The sequence below is a fragment of the Schistocerca piceifrons genome, chromosome 1, assembly GCF_021461385.2.
Source record: "Schistocerca piceifrons isolate TAMUIC-IGC-003096 chromosome 1, iqSchPice1.1, whole genome shotgun sequence".
Lineage (NCBI taxonomy): Eukaryota > Metazoa > Arthropoda > Insecta > Orthoptera > Acrididae > Schistocerca > Schistocerca piceifrons.
Genome location: NC_060138.1, coordinates 101,687,324 through 101,704,887, shown reverse-complemented (window position 1 = coordinate 101,704,887; position 17,564 = coordinate 101,687,324). Strand labels below are relative to the sequence as shown.

General features: G+C 38.9%; 1 protein-coding gene across 3 annotated transcripts in view; it reads right to left on the bottom strand.

Annotated features, from left to right (window-relative positions):
* Positions 1-17,564, bottom strand: part of LOC124794386 (protein maph-9-like) — a 155,177-nt gene that overhangs the window by 16,605 nt on the left and 121,008 nt on the right. For all 3 annotated transcript variants that reach the window (XR_007016584.1, XM_047258093.1, XM_047258091.1), the window contains exon 6: positions 8,754-8,946. Coding sequence is in view for 2 of the 3 variants with exons in the window: in XM_047258093.1 (XP_047114049.1) it covers positions 8,754-8,946 (193 nt within the window). In the remaining variant the exon portion in view is untranslated. The remainder of the gene's footprint in view (positions 1-8,753; positions 8,947-17,564) is intronic.

Genomic DNA, 17,564 nt, shown 5'->3' with positions numbered 1-17,564 from the left:
ACCTATGAGGACATGATGAAAAGTAATGTCCCCCAAATTTTTTATACAAAAACTCTTACAGCTTTTTAAATAAAACATTATTAACATTCTACACCTTTATTCTTATATCTATATATTTATTTCTCAACATAGTCACCCTGGCAACAAACTCATTTCTCCCAATGAGAGAACAATTTGTTGTTAGATTGTTTGACTTTGTTCATGGAGCCACAACCTCACCACTGCTTGCACTGCTTCATCAAAGCAAATTCCTTGAGCATATTCAGTATGTTTTGGAAGCAGATGAAAATTGAATTGGATGGGGCCAAGGTGGGACTGTATGGAGGGTGAGCAATGACAGTGAACCCAAGGTATGGGATTGTTGTAGATGTCACAGTGCTCAAGTGTGTTCTGGCTTTTTTGTGCTGAAGGAGATGGTGCTCCATGTGTGGGTGAACTCTCAGAATTTGAAACACGATTATAACATTTTTTTTCTCATGCACAGACGGTCATGTTAGACACCACTATATTACACGCTACAGTTTGGAGCACTCTATAAACAGAGGGTTGCAAATATGCAGACAACAAGAATAAAAATGTAGAACATTAATAACATTTGGTTTATTTAAACACCTTTAAGAATTTTCACATAAAAAATTTGGAGGCATCACTTTTCAAAATGAATGTAAATGAATGACTGACAAAATGCAGCACAAGTAGACTCCTTATTTTAGGATTTTACCAACTTGGTTTCTTAATTTACTATGTCAGGTGTGATCTAGCCTCAACGTCAAGTCTCAATAAAATTATGTATTGTTAGCTACATTTTTTGGGGGAAATGTCTTAAAAGTCATATAGTGATTAGAAAATGTGGGAACAAACGTCAGCATTGTGAAGGAATTGGGTATCTCATTCCCAATAGTTTCTACAATTTGCAAGGACAAAAAGAAAATACAGTCTCTTTTCAAACACAATTCCTTAAAAGCCAAAACAGCGAGAACATCTGAGCACAAAGATATTGCAGAAGCTTTACTTACATTGTTTCAGCAGCAGAGATCAAATAATGTGCAAGTCAATGGGTCTATTCTACAAGCAAAAGCAAATGGATTTGTGCATCTGTTGGCAAATGTAAATTTCAATTGTTCTTCATCTTGGATACAGCGTTTCCAAGCTCACCATGATATTATCACAGGGAATATTTGTAGATCTCTATAGCTTCTCTATACGTGCGGGTATGATAATGTGACATCCTAGCTATCACATTTGTCTCACTAAATCTAGATCTATGGAACTTAGCGCAGAAGTGTCTTCTAACAAGCAGAAGAAGAAGTTTGAGCATTTAAAAAAACAGGAAACATTGATTACAGACAATTCTCATACAGTTATCAACTTGTCTGGGAAAGAACTATCCAAGGAGGAAGTCTCTGTTCTCTCGAAAGGAGAAAATTTTGCTATCACTCCATCACAGATTACCACGGAAGATATTGTTGCCAATACAGAAGGAGGGATTCGTCTGTTATTACCGCATTCTGCCAATGAAATCAGGATGGAGACAGTGAGGATATTATGTAAAGCCAAGCCACCCAGCAGTAATTTATCCCTAGGAGAAAGGAAGGCGTTATGGGAGATTAATGCAGACAGGAATATTATTGTACTTACTACTGATAAGGGTAACGCTGCTGTCGTGCTGAAGAGTGAGGATTATCATAGAAAGATCAGTGACCTCTTGGATCCTACCACCTACAAAAAACTGAAAAAGGACCCTACAATGAAAGTGTTAAGTGCTACCCTGCGATTAATAAAAAGCTCTTCCATTTGTACAGAAGATAAAAAATACCTTTGCAAAATGGACGCTTACCATCATAGACTGTATAGTTTACCTAAGATACACAAGCCCAATGTCCCATTGAGACCAACAGTAAGTGCCATTGGGGCTCCTACTCAAGAGCTGGCTAGATATCTTGCTTCTTTGTTGCAACCGTATATAGGTAAAACTGACACTCATATTAAAAATTCCACGCATTTTATCGAAAAACTGAGGGAGATCACAGTTAGTCCAAGTGACATCCTTGTCAGTTTCGATGTAGTATCCCTGTTCACCATGGTCCCTGTTGACGAAGCTCTTTCTTACATAGCTGATATGTTTCCCACTGATATAATAGCTTTGTTTTGACATTGTCTTTCCTCGACTTATTTTCAATATAACAACGAGTTCTATGAGCAAATTGATGGGGTGGCCATGAGCAGCCCTCTGAGCCCTGCTATTACTAATCTATTTATGGAATTTCTCAAATAACAAGTGCTGCAGTTGGCCAAAAAAAGCCCTTTGAAATGGTATCAATATGTGGATGACACCTTTGTGATATGGAATCATGCTGAAGAGGAACTGAGTGGTTTTTTGGTGCACATAAACAGTCTCAATTCAAAGATACAATTCACCATGGAGAAAGAGAGTAATGGACAACTAAATTTTTTGAATGTATTGGTTATTAAACGGGCAGATGGGACTTTAGGGCACAAGGTATACAGGAAAGACACACACACACTGATCGTTATTACGTAAGGATTCGAATCATCATCCTAGGCAGAAGAGAGGAGTCATAAAAACTTTACTGGATAGGGCTAATAACATCTGTGAGCCAATTTATTTGCAAGATGAATTAAGCCATTTGCAAATGGCTTTCAGGAGAAATGGGTACACTGACAACAAAATAGATCGAGCACTCCACCCTAGAAGAAAAGTGTCCGAAAATACACAACAACCACCATCGGATGGAAAAGTTTTTCTTCCATTGATTCATAACATCATGAACCATATTGGGAAAGTTTTGGCCAAGTTTCAAGTGGAGACAATCTTTCAACCTACCAAGAAAATTAGTGAAAGTTTAAGATAGGTGAAAGATGCATGACACCCCTTAGCTACCCCAGGTGTGTATAAAATTCTGTGTAGCTGTGGTGTGGTTTATATTGGAACAACTAAAAGGGAGTGTTAATACCCACCTAACGGAACACAAAAGCAACTGTAGATTGGGACAGACTGACAAATCAGCTGTAGCGGAACACGTTTTAAAAGACAGTGATCATGAAATAAAATTTAGTGAGACAAACGTGATAGCTAGGACCTCACATTATTATACCCGCATGTATAGACAAGCTATAGAGATCTACAAGCACAAAAATAATTTTAATAAAAAAGAAGAAGGCTTAAAACTAGACAAGATATGGCGGTCGACTTTGTACCAATGAAGTGACAATTGATTACCTGTAATCAAGAGAGATGGCACTAGCCAGAGATAGTTTTAAAGTTGAAACCACGTGATGAGTGGTGGCGCCATCTAAGCGCTCTATATAAGCAGGACCTCCAGTACCTAGCAGCCAGTTGCCGACTCACGTCAGAAGATGTTGCCCGCAGTAGGCAATGAAATGTCAGGAAGGAGAAGAAGTTTTATATATGGACCACGGCAATTCAACCCGGAAGTTTTAATTAATGGTAGCAGAAGTTATCCACAAAACTACCATCCAGTGTCCTTGATACTGATACGTTGTAGACTCTTAGACCATATTCTGAGCTCAAACGTAATGAGGTATCTCAAACAGAATGACCCCCTCCATGCCAACCACCCTGCACTTCAAAAACATCAGTCATGCAAAACCCAACTTGCACTATTCTCACACGATATACCAAAAGCTTTGGATCAAGGCAGTCAGGTGGATGCTCTATTTCTTGATTTCCAAAAAGCAGTTGACTCAGTAATACATCTACAATTACTGTCTCAAAATTATGATCATATTGGGTATCAAGGATTTTTTGGTAGTGAGGATGCAGCATATTATCTTGGCTGGAAGTCATTGGCAGATGTACAAGTAACTTCGGGTATGCCGCAGAGAAGAGTGTTGGGAACCTTGTTCATAATTTATATTAATGATCTTTTGGACAATGCTAATCATAACGTCAGACTTTCCACAGACAATGCAGATATCTATAGTAAAGTGCTGTCTGAAAAAAGCTACATATATTCATTCAGATCCTGATAAGATTTCAAAATGGTGCAAAGATTGGCAACTGGCTTTAAATGTTCAGAAACGTAAAATTGTACACTTCACAAAATGTAAAAAACATAGTATTCTATGACTACAATATCCGTGAGTCACAGTTGGAGTTGGCCAACTCCTACAAGTACCTGGTTGTACACTCTGTATGGATATGAAACGGAATAGGCTCAGTCATGGGTAAAGCAGTAAAGCCTCGGTAGAAAACTGGGAAGATGCAGTCAGTCTACTCGTGTGACCCCTGGAAGAGAGTCACAGACATGCTGAAGAAACTGAATTGGCAGACTCTTGCAGACAGATGTAACCTATCCCAAGGAGTCCTGCTTAACAAAATTTCAAGAACAGCCTTTAAATAATAATTCTAGGAATATACTACACTGAAGCACCAAAGAAACTGGTATAGACAAGCGTATTCAGATACAGAGATATGTAAACTGGCAGAATACGGCACTGCAGTTGGATACACATATATAAGACAACAAGTGTTTGGCGTAGTTGTTAGATGAGTTATTGCTGCTAAATGGCAGTTTATCAAGAATGAAGTGAGTCTGAATGTGCTGTTATAGATGGCGTATGAGTGATGGGAGACAGCATCTCAGAGGTAGCAATGAAGTGGGGATTTTCCTGTACGGCCATTTCATGAGTTTACCATGAATATCAGGAATCCAGTAAAACATCAAATCACTGACATTGTTGCTGCCAGAAAAAGATCCTGCAAGAACAGGACCAATAATGACTGAAGAGAGTCATTCAACATGACAGAAGTTCAATCCTTACAAAAATTGCTGCAAATTTCAATGCTGGGCCATTCAATGAAACATAATCAATATGGGCTTTTGGAGCTGAAGGTCCACTCGTTTACCCTTGATGACTGCACAACACAAGACTTTGTGCCTCACCTGAGCCTTTCAGCACTGACATTGGACTGTTGATGACTGGAAACATGTTGCCTGCTCGTACAAGCCTTATTTCAAATTGTATCGAGCAGATGGATGTGTACGGGTATGGAGACAGCCTCATGAATCCATAGACGCTGCATATCAGCAGGGGACTGCTCAATTTGGTGGAGGCTCTGTAATGGTGTGGGGTGTGTGCAATTGGAGTGATATGGGGCCCCTGATACATCTAGATACAACTAATGTCCATTATGCATTCCGATGGACTTTGACAATTCCAGCAGGAGAATGCGAGACCCCACACATCCAGAACTGCTATAGAGTGGCTCCAGGAACTCTCTTCTGAGTTTAAACACTTCTGCTGGTCACTATACTGCCCAGACATAAGCATTATTGAGCATATCTGGGATGCCTTGCAATGTACTGTTCAGAAGAGATCTCCATCCCCTCCTAGTCTTATGGATTTATGGGCAGCCTTGCAGGAGTCATAGTGTCAATTCCCTCTAGTGCTACTTAAGACATTAGTCAAGTCGATGCCATGTTGTGTTGTGACACTTCTGCGTGCTCTTGGGGGCCCTACACAATATTAGGCAGGTGTACCAGTTTCTTTGACTCTTCAGTGCACAATCCCTGCTTAATGCTTACATAGGGATTGTGAGGACAGGTTTAGATTAATTATAGCACACTCAGAGGCATTTAAACAACCATTCTTCCCACACTCAAGTGGAATGGAAAGAAATCCAAATAACTTATATAATGGAATATACCCTCTGCCATGCATGTCACAGGGGGTCACAGAATATAGATACAGATCCCATAGTGAGGGCGACATGTTTTAAGAAAGAGCTGATGGTGCTGAAGATGAAGATAAGAATGAGGATGACATTCCTCTGGCAGAGTTAGTGCAAGAACTTTGTTCACCTTTATTATTCAGTGGAATAGAGGACTTTGTCCAGGCAGACATCAATCTTACTGTGTACGTCCCAGCAAGTGAAGAAGAAATTGTAGCTGACGTGACTTAATGAAGCTCTTGGTAACAAAAATTTCTTATTTTCAAAGAACAGTTTAATACTAATGGAAAATTATGAGGCATTAAAACAAGTGCATAATCAAATGCAAAATGTGTATGCACATATTAAAATACAGAAAAATAAAGTTAACTAATTACCTTAAGTAGGACTGTACACTCTAGTATGCATTACTGTCTAGCATTTTAAAGTTAAGGCAACTGATTAAAAAACTAAACAGCACTGCCCTTGCTGTGACTTTAGAGAACTAGAAAATTAATTTCCAAGATGTTATTTTTTCGATGTACAGACAAGGAATAATAGAGTATTTGTTTTTAATATTTTGTCGTTATGTGTGTTGAATATTTTCAACATGTCAGGACAGTACATGGCATTTGTGCAAAATTTTAAAGGGAAACATAGGAGAAACTATAGGTCTTCAGTAATTTAGTGCATATAGAATACAGTTTTTCATTTTAGTATTGGTGATTAATTTTTGCTATATAGTAACTGGAACAAAGCTGTGTCAGTCATGCCTGTTATACAGAGTGTCTCAAAAGAAAGTTTATATTTAAAGAGCTCTCTGTGCATGCACAACAAATCATAGGAGAGCAGGAGTTACATTCATCGCATGCTTGGCCTTTAGGATTTCAGTTGATATGGAGCACTTCTCAGGATCAGACCACGCATTCTGCGTGCGAGCATTTTACAAAAACAATGATGCGGTGCCCGTAGTGTGGAGGAAATTTTGGTATCATTATGGATTGCATAATGTAAATGATGCTCAAAGCGTTCCCCTAATTTAGAAATGGATCAAACACTTGAGGAGACTGGTTGAACATTGGTCAAACCAAAATCCAAGGGGCCCAGATAAAGCCAGGTTCACACACACAACAAAAGTATCATTACAGCTAGTGGCATACTGTAGTTGCATACGTGAACTCTCAGTTTTTAGTGGTGCACCTTAAGAGATGCAACTTTGTCGTGCCACATGACGTTCAACTTGGTTGTACTTCATTGTGCCACTTTCCTTCCACTACAGCTCTCTGGTGGCAGTATTCTGAAACTCAAGCATTCTTTCGCAGTACTCTATTTAATTTCAGAGTGTTTTCATTTTATCACTGAAAATAGTGAAAACATGTAACTTTCACAGCTTCTGGAACTACAATAACAGCAAGCTATGTCTGATTTTCTGCATCACTGTTTGTGTGTGTGTGTGGGGGGGGGGGGGGGGGGGGGAGGGGGAGATGGCAATATTTGCAAACCAATGACATATCCCACAACCTTAAAAGATTATCTGATGAATAAATAAATGAAATTAATATATGTAAACCAAAAAGCGAGTCATATAACCTTCATGATTTTTGAGACCAAGCATTGTATAAATTCTTGGTTACATGCAGGAAATGGCTCCCGAGTGTGATATGGCAGCCGTTAAACTAAAAATTAGTTATTTGAAATGCCTATACCAATGAATACAATAAGATTTTAAACACTTGGGAAAGTGGAATGTCTGCAGATTTACATGTCCGCTGTTGGTTAGTTTGCCACAACAGACAGCATTTTTATCTCTGAGTGTTATTTCTTTTATAAATGTGTTTGTGGCCCCTGATTTATCACTGTGCAAAATCTATTTTCAGATCCAATATTTGGGTTTCATCCTCCTTGTATTTAAATCTTGTTACAGCTATAATGCCGAAACCTGCATTATAACATTCCTACCAGTCCACATGATTTCAATTGATGCCATATTGAAAGCTGTGCAACTACATAGAATTCGTGGTGTCCTGTGTGAACGGTATTGCATGAACCAGGGACCTAGATACAATGGAGAGATTTCCTCCTGCCGTAGGCACAGTGGTCCCCCCACACTGAACCCAGGGTTATTGTGCGGTTCGGCCTCTAGTGGAACCCCCTCCCCCCCATCCCCACCCCCACCCCGGAAGCATCTCATACCAGATGAGTGTAACCCCAAATGTTTGCATGGTAGAGTAATTATGGTGTATGCATACGTGGAGCCTGTGTTTGCACACCAATTGCCGACATAGTGTAACTGAGACAGAATATGGGGAACCAGCCTGCATTTGCTGAGGCAGATGGAAAACCGCCTTAAAAACCATCCACAGGCTGGCCGGCACACCGGACCTCAACACAAATCTGCCAGGGAAGCAGCGTGTTAGACCGTGTGGCTAGCCAGGCAGGCTGTGTGAACAGTAGCTCATGATGCCACAACAGAAAGCCCCAAGCTGTGGCACCACGTTAGCTGTGTGTGTGAACCAAGCTTAAATCAACCTGCTTGTGACAGTTCTAATGTCCCCATTCATAAGCGTGCAAGTTCCTTAAATGTGTATGGATCACCTCTGCCCCAAATTCTGCAAAAAAACCTTAAACTATGCCCTTACAAAATCCAATTGGTATAGAAAGTAAAGCCAGACGCCAGACACAGGCAGCAGTTTGTTAATGAAGTGACTGAGTGCCCTCCATTTAACATCTTGTTTTTTGATAAGGCTTATTTTCACCTGAATGCTCACGTAAATAAGCAAAATTGCTACTACTGGAGTGCATCAAATCTTAAACAGAAGCATGAGAAACACCTTCATTCACCAAACTGTCCATATTGTCACCATTTAGTCACATGACATCTCACACTTACACTTACTTAATAACATTCTGACAGAATTCAGAAATATACAAATTACATCATGCTGCAATCCAGTATTTCAAGTGCAACAATGAAGTAAGAATAAAGTCCAATATAAAACACTATGGCATAATACAGGACATCATTCCCAAATTTAGAGACTGAAATGTGCAAACTCACTGCCTCAGCTTGAGCTCTCTTCTCAGAATCCTGTTGTTTTTTGCTGTTTTGAACCTGTTCTTCATTGTTCTCCAACAAATACTTATTTTTCTCCTTTCTGCTCTTCATTTGGGCCTTCCTTTTCTGATGCAGCCACTGATGGAATGCAGATTCTGCTTTTGCACGGATCTCTTGATTACTTGTGGTGGCAAGTCTATGACAAAATACCTTCATGTTTTCTTTCAACATAATTATGTAGGATTTATTTATTTATTTTTGATACATATTTCATAGATCCAAAAGCATGTGTAAATGTAGTAAAAACCTGGGATGAGTCAAAACATGTACTGTATTTGTCCAAGTATAAGACAGAGTTTTTTTCCCCTCAAATTCATGATTCAAAAAATACAGAACCACCTTGCATTCACAGACTAAGCTTTCATTGCTGTGTTCAATGTTTCTATGCTGTGTAATACAATAGTATGGAGGTTGTCTTACATTAACAGATGAAACTTCGGCAGCTGAATTCACATGCAGATTTGATTTGAAGGATTCAGAGCAGCAGTTGCGGGGTGCAGGGAAGGGGGGGGGGGTTAGGGGAGGGGGGAGAGTCGGGGGAGGGGGGGCGGTGGGAGAGGAACAATGACACCAGCTTGGCTGGAGTGAAGGGCAGGCAGCAAATTTTATTGTGCTGCCAACAATGGAAACATATACCATGTTCCTTGGCTTTTCAAGGACATCTACTCATTTAAACTACAGTTTGCTTGAATTCATTTTTGGTTGAAATTCAACTAACTTTAAAACTGGACAAATACTCAACAAGAGTATACATTTCTACAGGAGACAAATTAATGCTAACAAAAATATGTTCGCACAGAACACTTGAACTGTGGCACAACAAATGAAGCAAATACAAATACTTTATTCACCTTTGATCATATTTACATGCAATAAGTGTCATCAAGTTACATAATAATAATAACTTAGGCAAATGCACTAAATACAAGAACGTAATACAAGATAGATATACTGCATAACTAAGTAAATGACACAATAACAATAAATAATTACATAATAGAGCAATTAAAAGCTAATGCACTATATATCAAGTGAATGCCAAAGACAATAAACAGTCAAACACATAAATAACAATAAGCACTTGAAACAATAGTAAAATAGTTACACAGCCTAATGTTTATGGTTACAAAATAATGTATGTAGTTTATTTATTGTGAGTCATTTGTGACACACTCAAGGAACCCCTGAGTACAGCAAAATACTTTACGCTCATCCATTTCACAGGAGTAGTTTTAAATTTATTTACTGGCACTGTGTTGGCATCTTCATGTAATCTAATGAAGTAGAGAAGATCAAGATATCTGTAGCTGTTATGGCTCTTTGCCAGCCTAGCATACAGCGCATTAATTGCATGTCTACTCCTTGTATTATGGTCATGAATCATCATCTTAAGGTTAAACTTACATTAGTTTTCTTTAACAAAGGCAAGGCATTTGAACATATACAGCCTAGGTACTGTATTTGTATTTAGTTGTTGTTGTTGTTGTGGTCTTCAGTCCTGAGACTGGTTTGATGCAGCTCTCCATGCTACTCTATCCTGTGCAAGCTTCTTCATCTCCCAGTACCTACTGCAACCTACATCCTTTGAAGCTGCTTGGTGTATTCATCTCTTGGTCTCCCTCTACGATTTTTACCCTCCACGCTGCCCTCTAATACTAAATTGGTGATCCCTTGATGCCTCAGAACATGTCCTACCAACCGATCCCTTCTTCTAGTCAAGTTGTGCCACAAACTTCTCTTCTCCCCAATCCTATTCAATACCTCCTCATTAGTTATGTGATCTACCCATCTAATCTTCAGCATTCTTCTGTAGCACCACATTTTGAAAGCTTCTCTTCTCTTCTTGTCTATATTTAGTTTTCTGAAGCAATCTCTACATGATTTCCATGAGTTGAGTTCTGCAAACCACCTGATAGCTTTCTTATCCTATTTAGATATAAATTTTGAGCATACAGAACTACCACATAATAGTATCCCATAAATCAGATGGGAATGGAAGAATGTAAAATATGCATACGATAGAAGTTCTTTACTGGCACTGCTCCTCAGCTTGTACATTATATAGATGAGACACACTAGTCTGCAACATAATTTCCTTGTCAGGAATCCAAGCTGAGCTTCTGGTCTGTGTGAAACTCTAATAGTTTGACTGTTTTGTTAGCATGACTGAGAGCAGTCAGACTGAGTACATGAGCTTTAATAACAGCACTAGAGTTGCTGCTACTATACATCATTATCGATTTTCACTGGTGGCTACAGTGTTAATCTGAAGTGGAACAATTTCTGTTGATTTGGATGTAGGAAATTGAGGGGACAATATGTTATCATTTAGTTTGCTTAGATTGTCAGTGTTGTAAGAACTGCAAATTGTTGCAACTGATAATGAGTGCCAATTACAAGTTTGTGGTTATCACAGACATTATGATGCTAACTTTATGTTAATGGCAATTCATGAAGCACAGGCCACAAACAACTGTGCAGCAGGCAGAAAATTTGATGTCACAGAAATGAATGTTGATAGGTGGCGTCAGACAAAGAATAAATTAAAAAGTGCCATTTCCACATGATAAACTTTCAGGGTATCAAAGCACAAACTGGAGCAATAGGTTGTTCAATACGTGCAAGACATATACAATGAAGGCTTCCTGATTACACAAGAAATTGTCTGAATGAAGGCACTGGAGATAAAAGACAAATTTTCCAGCTGGATGTGTTATGGAGTTCAAAGCAAGTACTGGCTGGTGCATGAGATGATGAAGAGGGTGGAGCTTACATTGTGATGCAGAACAGAAGCTTCTCATACCTTATGGCAAAAAACTACTTGTGTATCAGCGTCATATAATCAATTTAAAGAAATTGCATGATTATTTGCAAGGCAACACGGGAAATGCTGATCAGAAGTCTGTTTATTTTGACGTGCCATAAAATTCTACTGTCGACATGAAATCCATGCTGATCAGAAGTCTGTTTATTTTGACGTGCCATAAAATTCTACTGTTGACATGAAATCCATGAAAAGTTCTGACAATGAAAAGGCCTGAAATAACATTAATTCTGGTTGCACTAGCAGATGGAGGAAGCTCCCCCATATGTGATTCTTCACAGGAAAATGATATTGAAACAAGCAGGAGCTATCTTTAAAGGCCAACAAAAGGTATGGATGACATATGACATGATGCTAGATTGGTTGAAGTTGTTTAAACAGAATACCATGCTCTTGGCTTAACAGAAGGAACATGTTGGAGCTGGATTCTTTCAGGTGATACCTCATCTAGGAAGTTAGTGATTAATAGCACCACATACCTGGATATAATTCCCAGCAGATTGACCTCACAACTCTACCAGAAATGTACACTGTTGTGAATAGGCCTCTTAAGGCTCACCTGTGACAGCTTTACAGTGATTGGGTTCTTCAAAGAGACCATGCCTTCACTCCAAGGGAGGAAGTCAGAAAACCTCAATATCCATGCTGGGCCAGTGGATATTTGCTGCTATGGCAAAATCTCAAGTGAATCTATCTGAAAGAATTCAAAAAGTGCTGCATATCCAATGCTATGGATGGTTCAGAAGATGCCAGGAAGGACAAAATACCAGTAGGCCTATAAATGAAGACAATGATGATGATAGAAAATAGTGATACCACAGATCACTCCTTGTATTATCAAAATGTATACAATCAATAAATGGCATAATGTTAACATCTTTAAGTAGATGCTTTATATCAATAAAAATGCTTGTAATGTTAAAAATTAAATTTTCTCAAGGAATGTCTTAAAAAGGGGGGGGGGGGGGGTGTCATCCTATATTGAGGGCTATCTTATAGTAGGATAAAAAAGGTACTGCATTATGTGCATGTCATTTACATCCATCAATTTACACACATACCATTTGCATTAATTTACATACTATTTGTTTATCATTTCACAAATGTGTAAAGAAAGACCTATCTATGAGTTACAAAATACACCCTAAGGCATAAAAAAGGTGCACCATGAAGGAATTGTCCGAATGGGATAGAAATTGGTAGATGTGATGTACATGTACAGAGACCAATTTCAGAAAAAGTGGATGATTTAGGCCGGCCGGGGTGGCCGAGCGGTTCTAGGCGCTACAGTCTGGAACCGTGCGAGCGCTGCAGTCACATGTGTGTGATGTCCTTAGGTTAGTTAGGTATAAGTAGTTCTAATTTCTAGGGGACTGATGACCTCAGATGTTAAGTCCCATAGTGCTCAGAGCCATTTTGGATGATTTGCTCAAGAAAAAGACCTTCACAAGTTGAGCAAGTCAATAATGTGTTGGTCGACCTTTGGCCCTTATGCAAACTGTTGCTCAGTTTGCCGTTGATTGGTAGAGTTGTTGGATACCCTCCTGAGAGTATCATGTTGAACTCCATCCAATTGGTGCTTTAGATTGTCAAAATCCCAAGCTGGTTGGAAGTCCCTGGCCTTAATGCTCCACTGGACTCGCATTCGGGAGGACGACGGTTCAATCCCGTCTCCGGCCATCCTGATTTAGGTTTTCCGTGATTTCCCTAAATCATTTCAGGAAAATCCCGGGATGGTTCCTTTGAAAGGGCACGGACGATTTCCTTCCCAATCCTTCCCTAACCCGAGCTTGCACTCCGTCTCTAATGACCTCGTTGTCGACGGGACGTTAAACACTAACCACCACCACCTTAATGCTCCATTGGGGAGGGATCCAGTGACCTTACTGGCCAAGGCAGGATTTGGCAAGCATGAAGACAACCAGTAAAACCTCTTGCCATGTGTGGGTGGGCATCGTCTTGCTGACATGAAAGTCCAGGATGGCTTGCCACATTTGGCAACAAAACAGGGCATAGAATATCACTGATATACCACTGTACTGTAAGGATGCCACAGAAGACAATTAAAAGGGTCATACTATGAAGAGAAATGGCACCCCAAACCTTCACTCCTGGTTGTCAGGCTGTATGGTGGGCTACCTTCAAGTTAGTATCTCACGCTGTTTAGAGCATCTCCAGATATGTCTTATGCCTGGAATCTCATTGGCTGGAGTAAAATTGTCTTCAGTGATGGGTTCCTCTTCGAACTGAATCCTGATGACCAACGAAGACATGGCTGGAGGCCCCCAGACAGCAGTGGGATACCAATCTGACCGTTACCTGCCATACTGCCTGGCAACCAGGAATGATGGTCTGGGACCCCATTAGTTGTCATCTGTGGCACCTTTACAACACAGCAGTATGTTGACGATACTCTCTACCCTGTTTTGTTGCCCTTCATGGCTAGCCATTCTGGGCTTATATTTCAGCAAGATAATATGCGGATGCACACAGTGAGAGTTTCTACTGCTTGTCTTAGTGCTTGTCAAACTGTTTCTCAGCCAGCACGGTCACTGGATCTCTCCCAGATTGAGAACATTTGGACCATTAAGGGCAGGGCCTTCCAACAAGGTTGGAATTTTGATGATCTAATGCACCAATTGGACAGAATTTGGTATGATATCCCTTAGGATGGTGTCCAACAATTCTTTCAGTCAATGCCAAACCAAACAACTGCTTGCATCAACACATTACGGACTTGCCAATTCTGAAGCTCTTTCTCCTGAATCAAGCATCCAATTTTTCTGAAATTGTAGTCATACTTTGGCCAGCCAGGTCACCACATCTCTCCCCAATGGAGAATGCCTGGAGCATTGTGGACAGGCCCTTCCAATCAGCTTGTGATTTTGATGCTCTAATGCACCAACTGGACAGAATTGGACACAATATCCCTCAGGAGGACATCTCACAACTCTATCAATGAATACCAAGCTGAACAACTGCTTACACAAGGGCCACAGCTGGATCAACACATTATTGACTTACTCAGTTTATGAACCTCTTTCTCTTGAATAAGTTGTCCAGTTTATCTGAAATTATAATCATTTGATCATTTGGTTGTCTGTACACGTACATCACATCTACTAATTTCTGTCCCTTTCAGATAATTCCTTTGTTGTGGGCTTTGTTTTTGTCTTAGAGTTTTAATAATCTAATAGGAAAGGATAATATTGTGTTGTAGAACATAATGTTTGATATAAAATAATAAATTAGCACAGGGACAACAAATAGAAATATAAGTAGAACAGAAACAGCAACAGCAATATGTAGGAAATGGCCTAAAACTCACTATCAAAAACTCATCTAAAGAATAAACTGTCTTTTCAAACAAAAATTCTTTTAATTTACTGTGAATAATATATTGTCTCATAGGGACTTAATATCACAGGTAATGAGAAAGATTTTGATGCTACTGAATTTTACTCATTTCTAAACTAGAGAGAAATGTCACAGTATAGGTCATATTTCCTTCTAGTTTATGAAGGTAATATTTTGTTTTTCATTTGTTTCATAGGAAGAAGGGTGCTCAGTTATTATGCTCATGATTGAAAAGGTGTATTGTAAGATGATGGTCAGTACATCCACTTTTTTAAAAAAACTATCGTAGGAGGTTCTTGGATGCTCTGTACAGATAATTCAGATGACTTTTTTCAGTATGATAAATACTTTTGATACTTATGAGTTGCCCCAGTAGATGAGTCCCTAACAAACAAGTGAATGGAAAAACCAAACTAGGCAGGGTTTGAGATAGGGATATCTCCAATGTTTAAAATTACCCTGATACATAGTTACCTGGGACAAGACTGACAGACGGGAAGAAAAGAGAAAAACGTGCATGGAATGCAATAGAGAAGTAAAAAAAATAGTTATTTCTGTGTTGTCAACAGTAGAAAGCAAATAATGTGCAGAAAACATTAAGGAAGCTGTCAAAATAGTGCACAGACATTTTTGTTACTATTAACACTTTAATCAATATTCAAAAGGTTGGCCACCATGAAAAATTATATGAGTCTTTGAAAAAGAAATATTAATTTTTCTTTAGTCATTATCTGATAATTTTAATCAAGAAACAATTTTCATAATTTAAAAATATGAAATTATATTTAATGGGCAATCAACGTTCAATTCCAGAATGAGATTTTCACTCTGCAGCTGAGTGTGAGCCGATATGAAACTTCCTGGCAGATTAAAACTGTGTGCTGGACCGAGACTCGAACTCGGGACCTTTGCCTTTTTGTGGGGAAGCGCTCTCTGGTAGAGCACTTGCCTGCGAAAGGCAAAGGGCCCATGTTCGAGTCTCGGCCTGGCACACATTTTTAATCTACCAGGAAGTATCAATGTTCAATTACTTGACATAATGTCTAATTTACAAATACACATTTCAAAGCTTCATTTCTAGTTATTTTGAACTACAGCTTACAATTTCTCAGAAGAAATTAGGCCTGTTGTAAACATGAATATTGTGCAGTAAGATGCTAGGACAAAGCTAATCCTAATCTCTAAATTTCAAACTGCTTCAAATGAACTCCTAAGGAAATAATGTGCACATTTATGAAATACCAGTTAAGCTCTCATGATAATCAACCCAATGAGCAGAACAAGAACTATACAAGCTTGAGCATGAAATTTATAGATTTGGGTAAGTTCCATCACATTCTGAAAAGAATGTAATTAGTACATTTCTAAAGAATGCAAGGGTGTGGAATGAAGTAGGAGCGCTCTAGAAGGATTTTTAACATTACAGCTAGTAACAAAGGGCAGATTTAGAAGCAACATTGCAACATATAATGTGTTAACAGATTTGGTGAAGGTTTTTGATAATGTGGGATGGAATAAAATACCTTCCATTCTTAGTGTTGTATCAGCTGTAAAGATAGAAAGGTAATTATTCTCTTTATACTAACCAGACTAGAGCGAAATGGTGTAAGAGACCACAGTCAAGATAGACATAATGCACGATTGCTCATTGCCACTTTTGGTAATTTCTATATTGAAAAGGTAAAGCAGGAAGTGAAGTCTCAGTTTGACAGTTGTTACTCACAGGAAGAAAATCAGTATAATTTCATTTTCTGATGATATAGCAGTGGTCACTGTAAGTGAACAGGGGCTGAACTGGTACTTAATGAAACAGAATGTGTGCTAGCTGATAGCTATAATATGCACATAAAAAAATAAAACTATGGTAATGGTGTGCACAGAAAGTGGACATGACGGATTGCAAAAAAGAAACTCTTCAAGAGGTGGGTAAGTTTTCCTACCTTGAAAGAAGAATAGATAAAGAAGGTAGATGAAAGACAGATGTGGTAGTGTAGACTGCACAAGGAAAAAGAGCAATTTATAAAAGAAAATTGCTAATAACAACCACAAATGTAAATCTTGAGACCAAGGAAACACTATGTTTTAAGAACAACTCTGTATGGGTATGAACAATGGGCAAGACAGAAGTGAAATGATTAGAAGCCTCTGAAATGCTGTCTTATAGGGGACTATTGATGATCTGATAGATTGACAGAGGAAGGAATGGAGAGGTGCAACAAAGAGTCAGTGAGAAAAATGGTTAGCAAAGAACACACTGAATCACAGAAACAGACCACACACAGGGACAGACCTGGGTATGAATATATAAGGCAGGTTGTTGATAACAGAGGATGTACAATTATACTGAAGCAAACAGGCTATCTGGTAAGTGATGTAACTGATGAACTGCATCACAAATTTTTGTGATCCATGACAGGATTTATAACAAAACAAATATTTCATGGATCACTGTGAAATGTTGTTGTGAATATATTGCAACTGTGATTATCAAAGCAATAACAGCACTTCAAAACTCATACAGGCATAACCTGTCTTACCAGGTAATTTATTCCACAGGCTTATTTCATATTTGT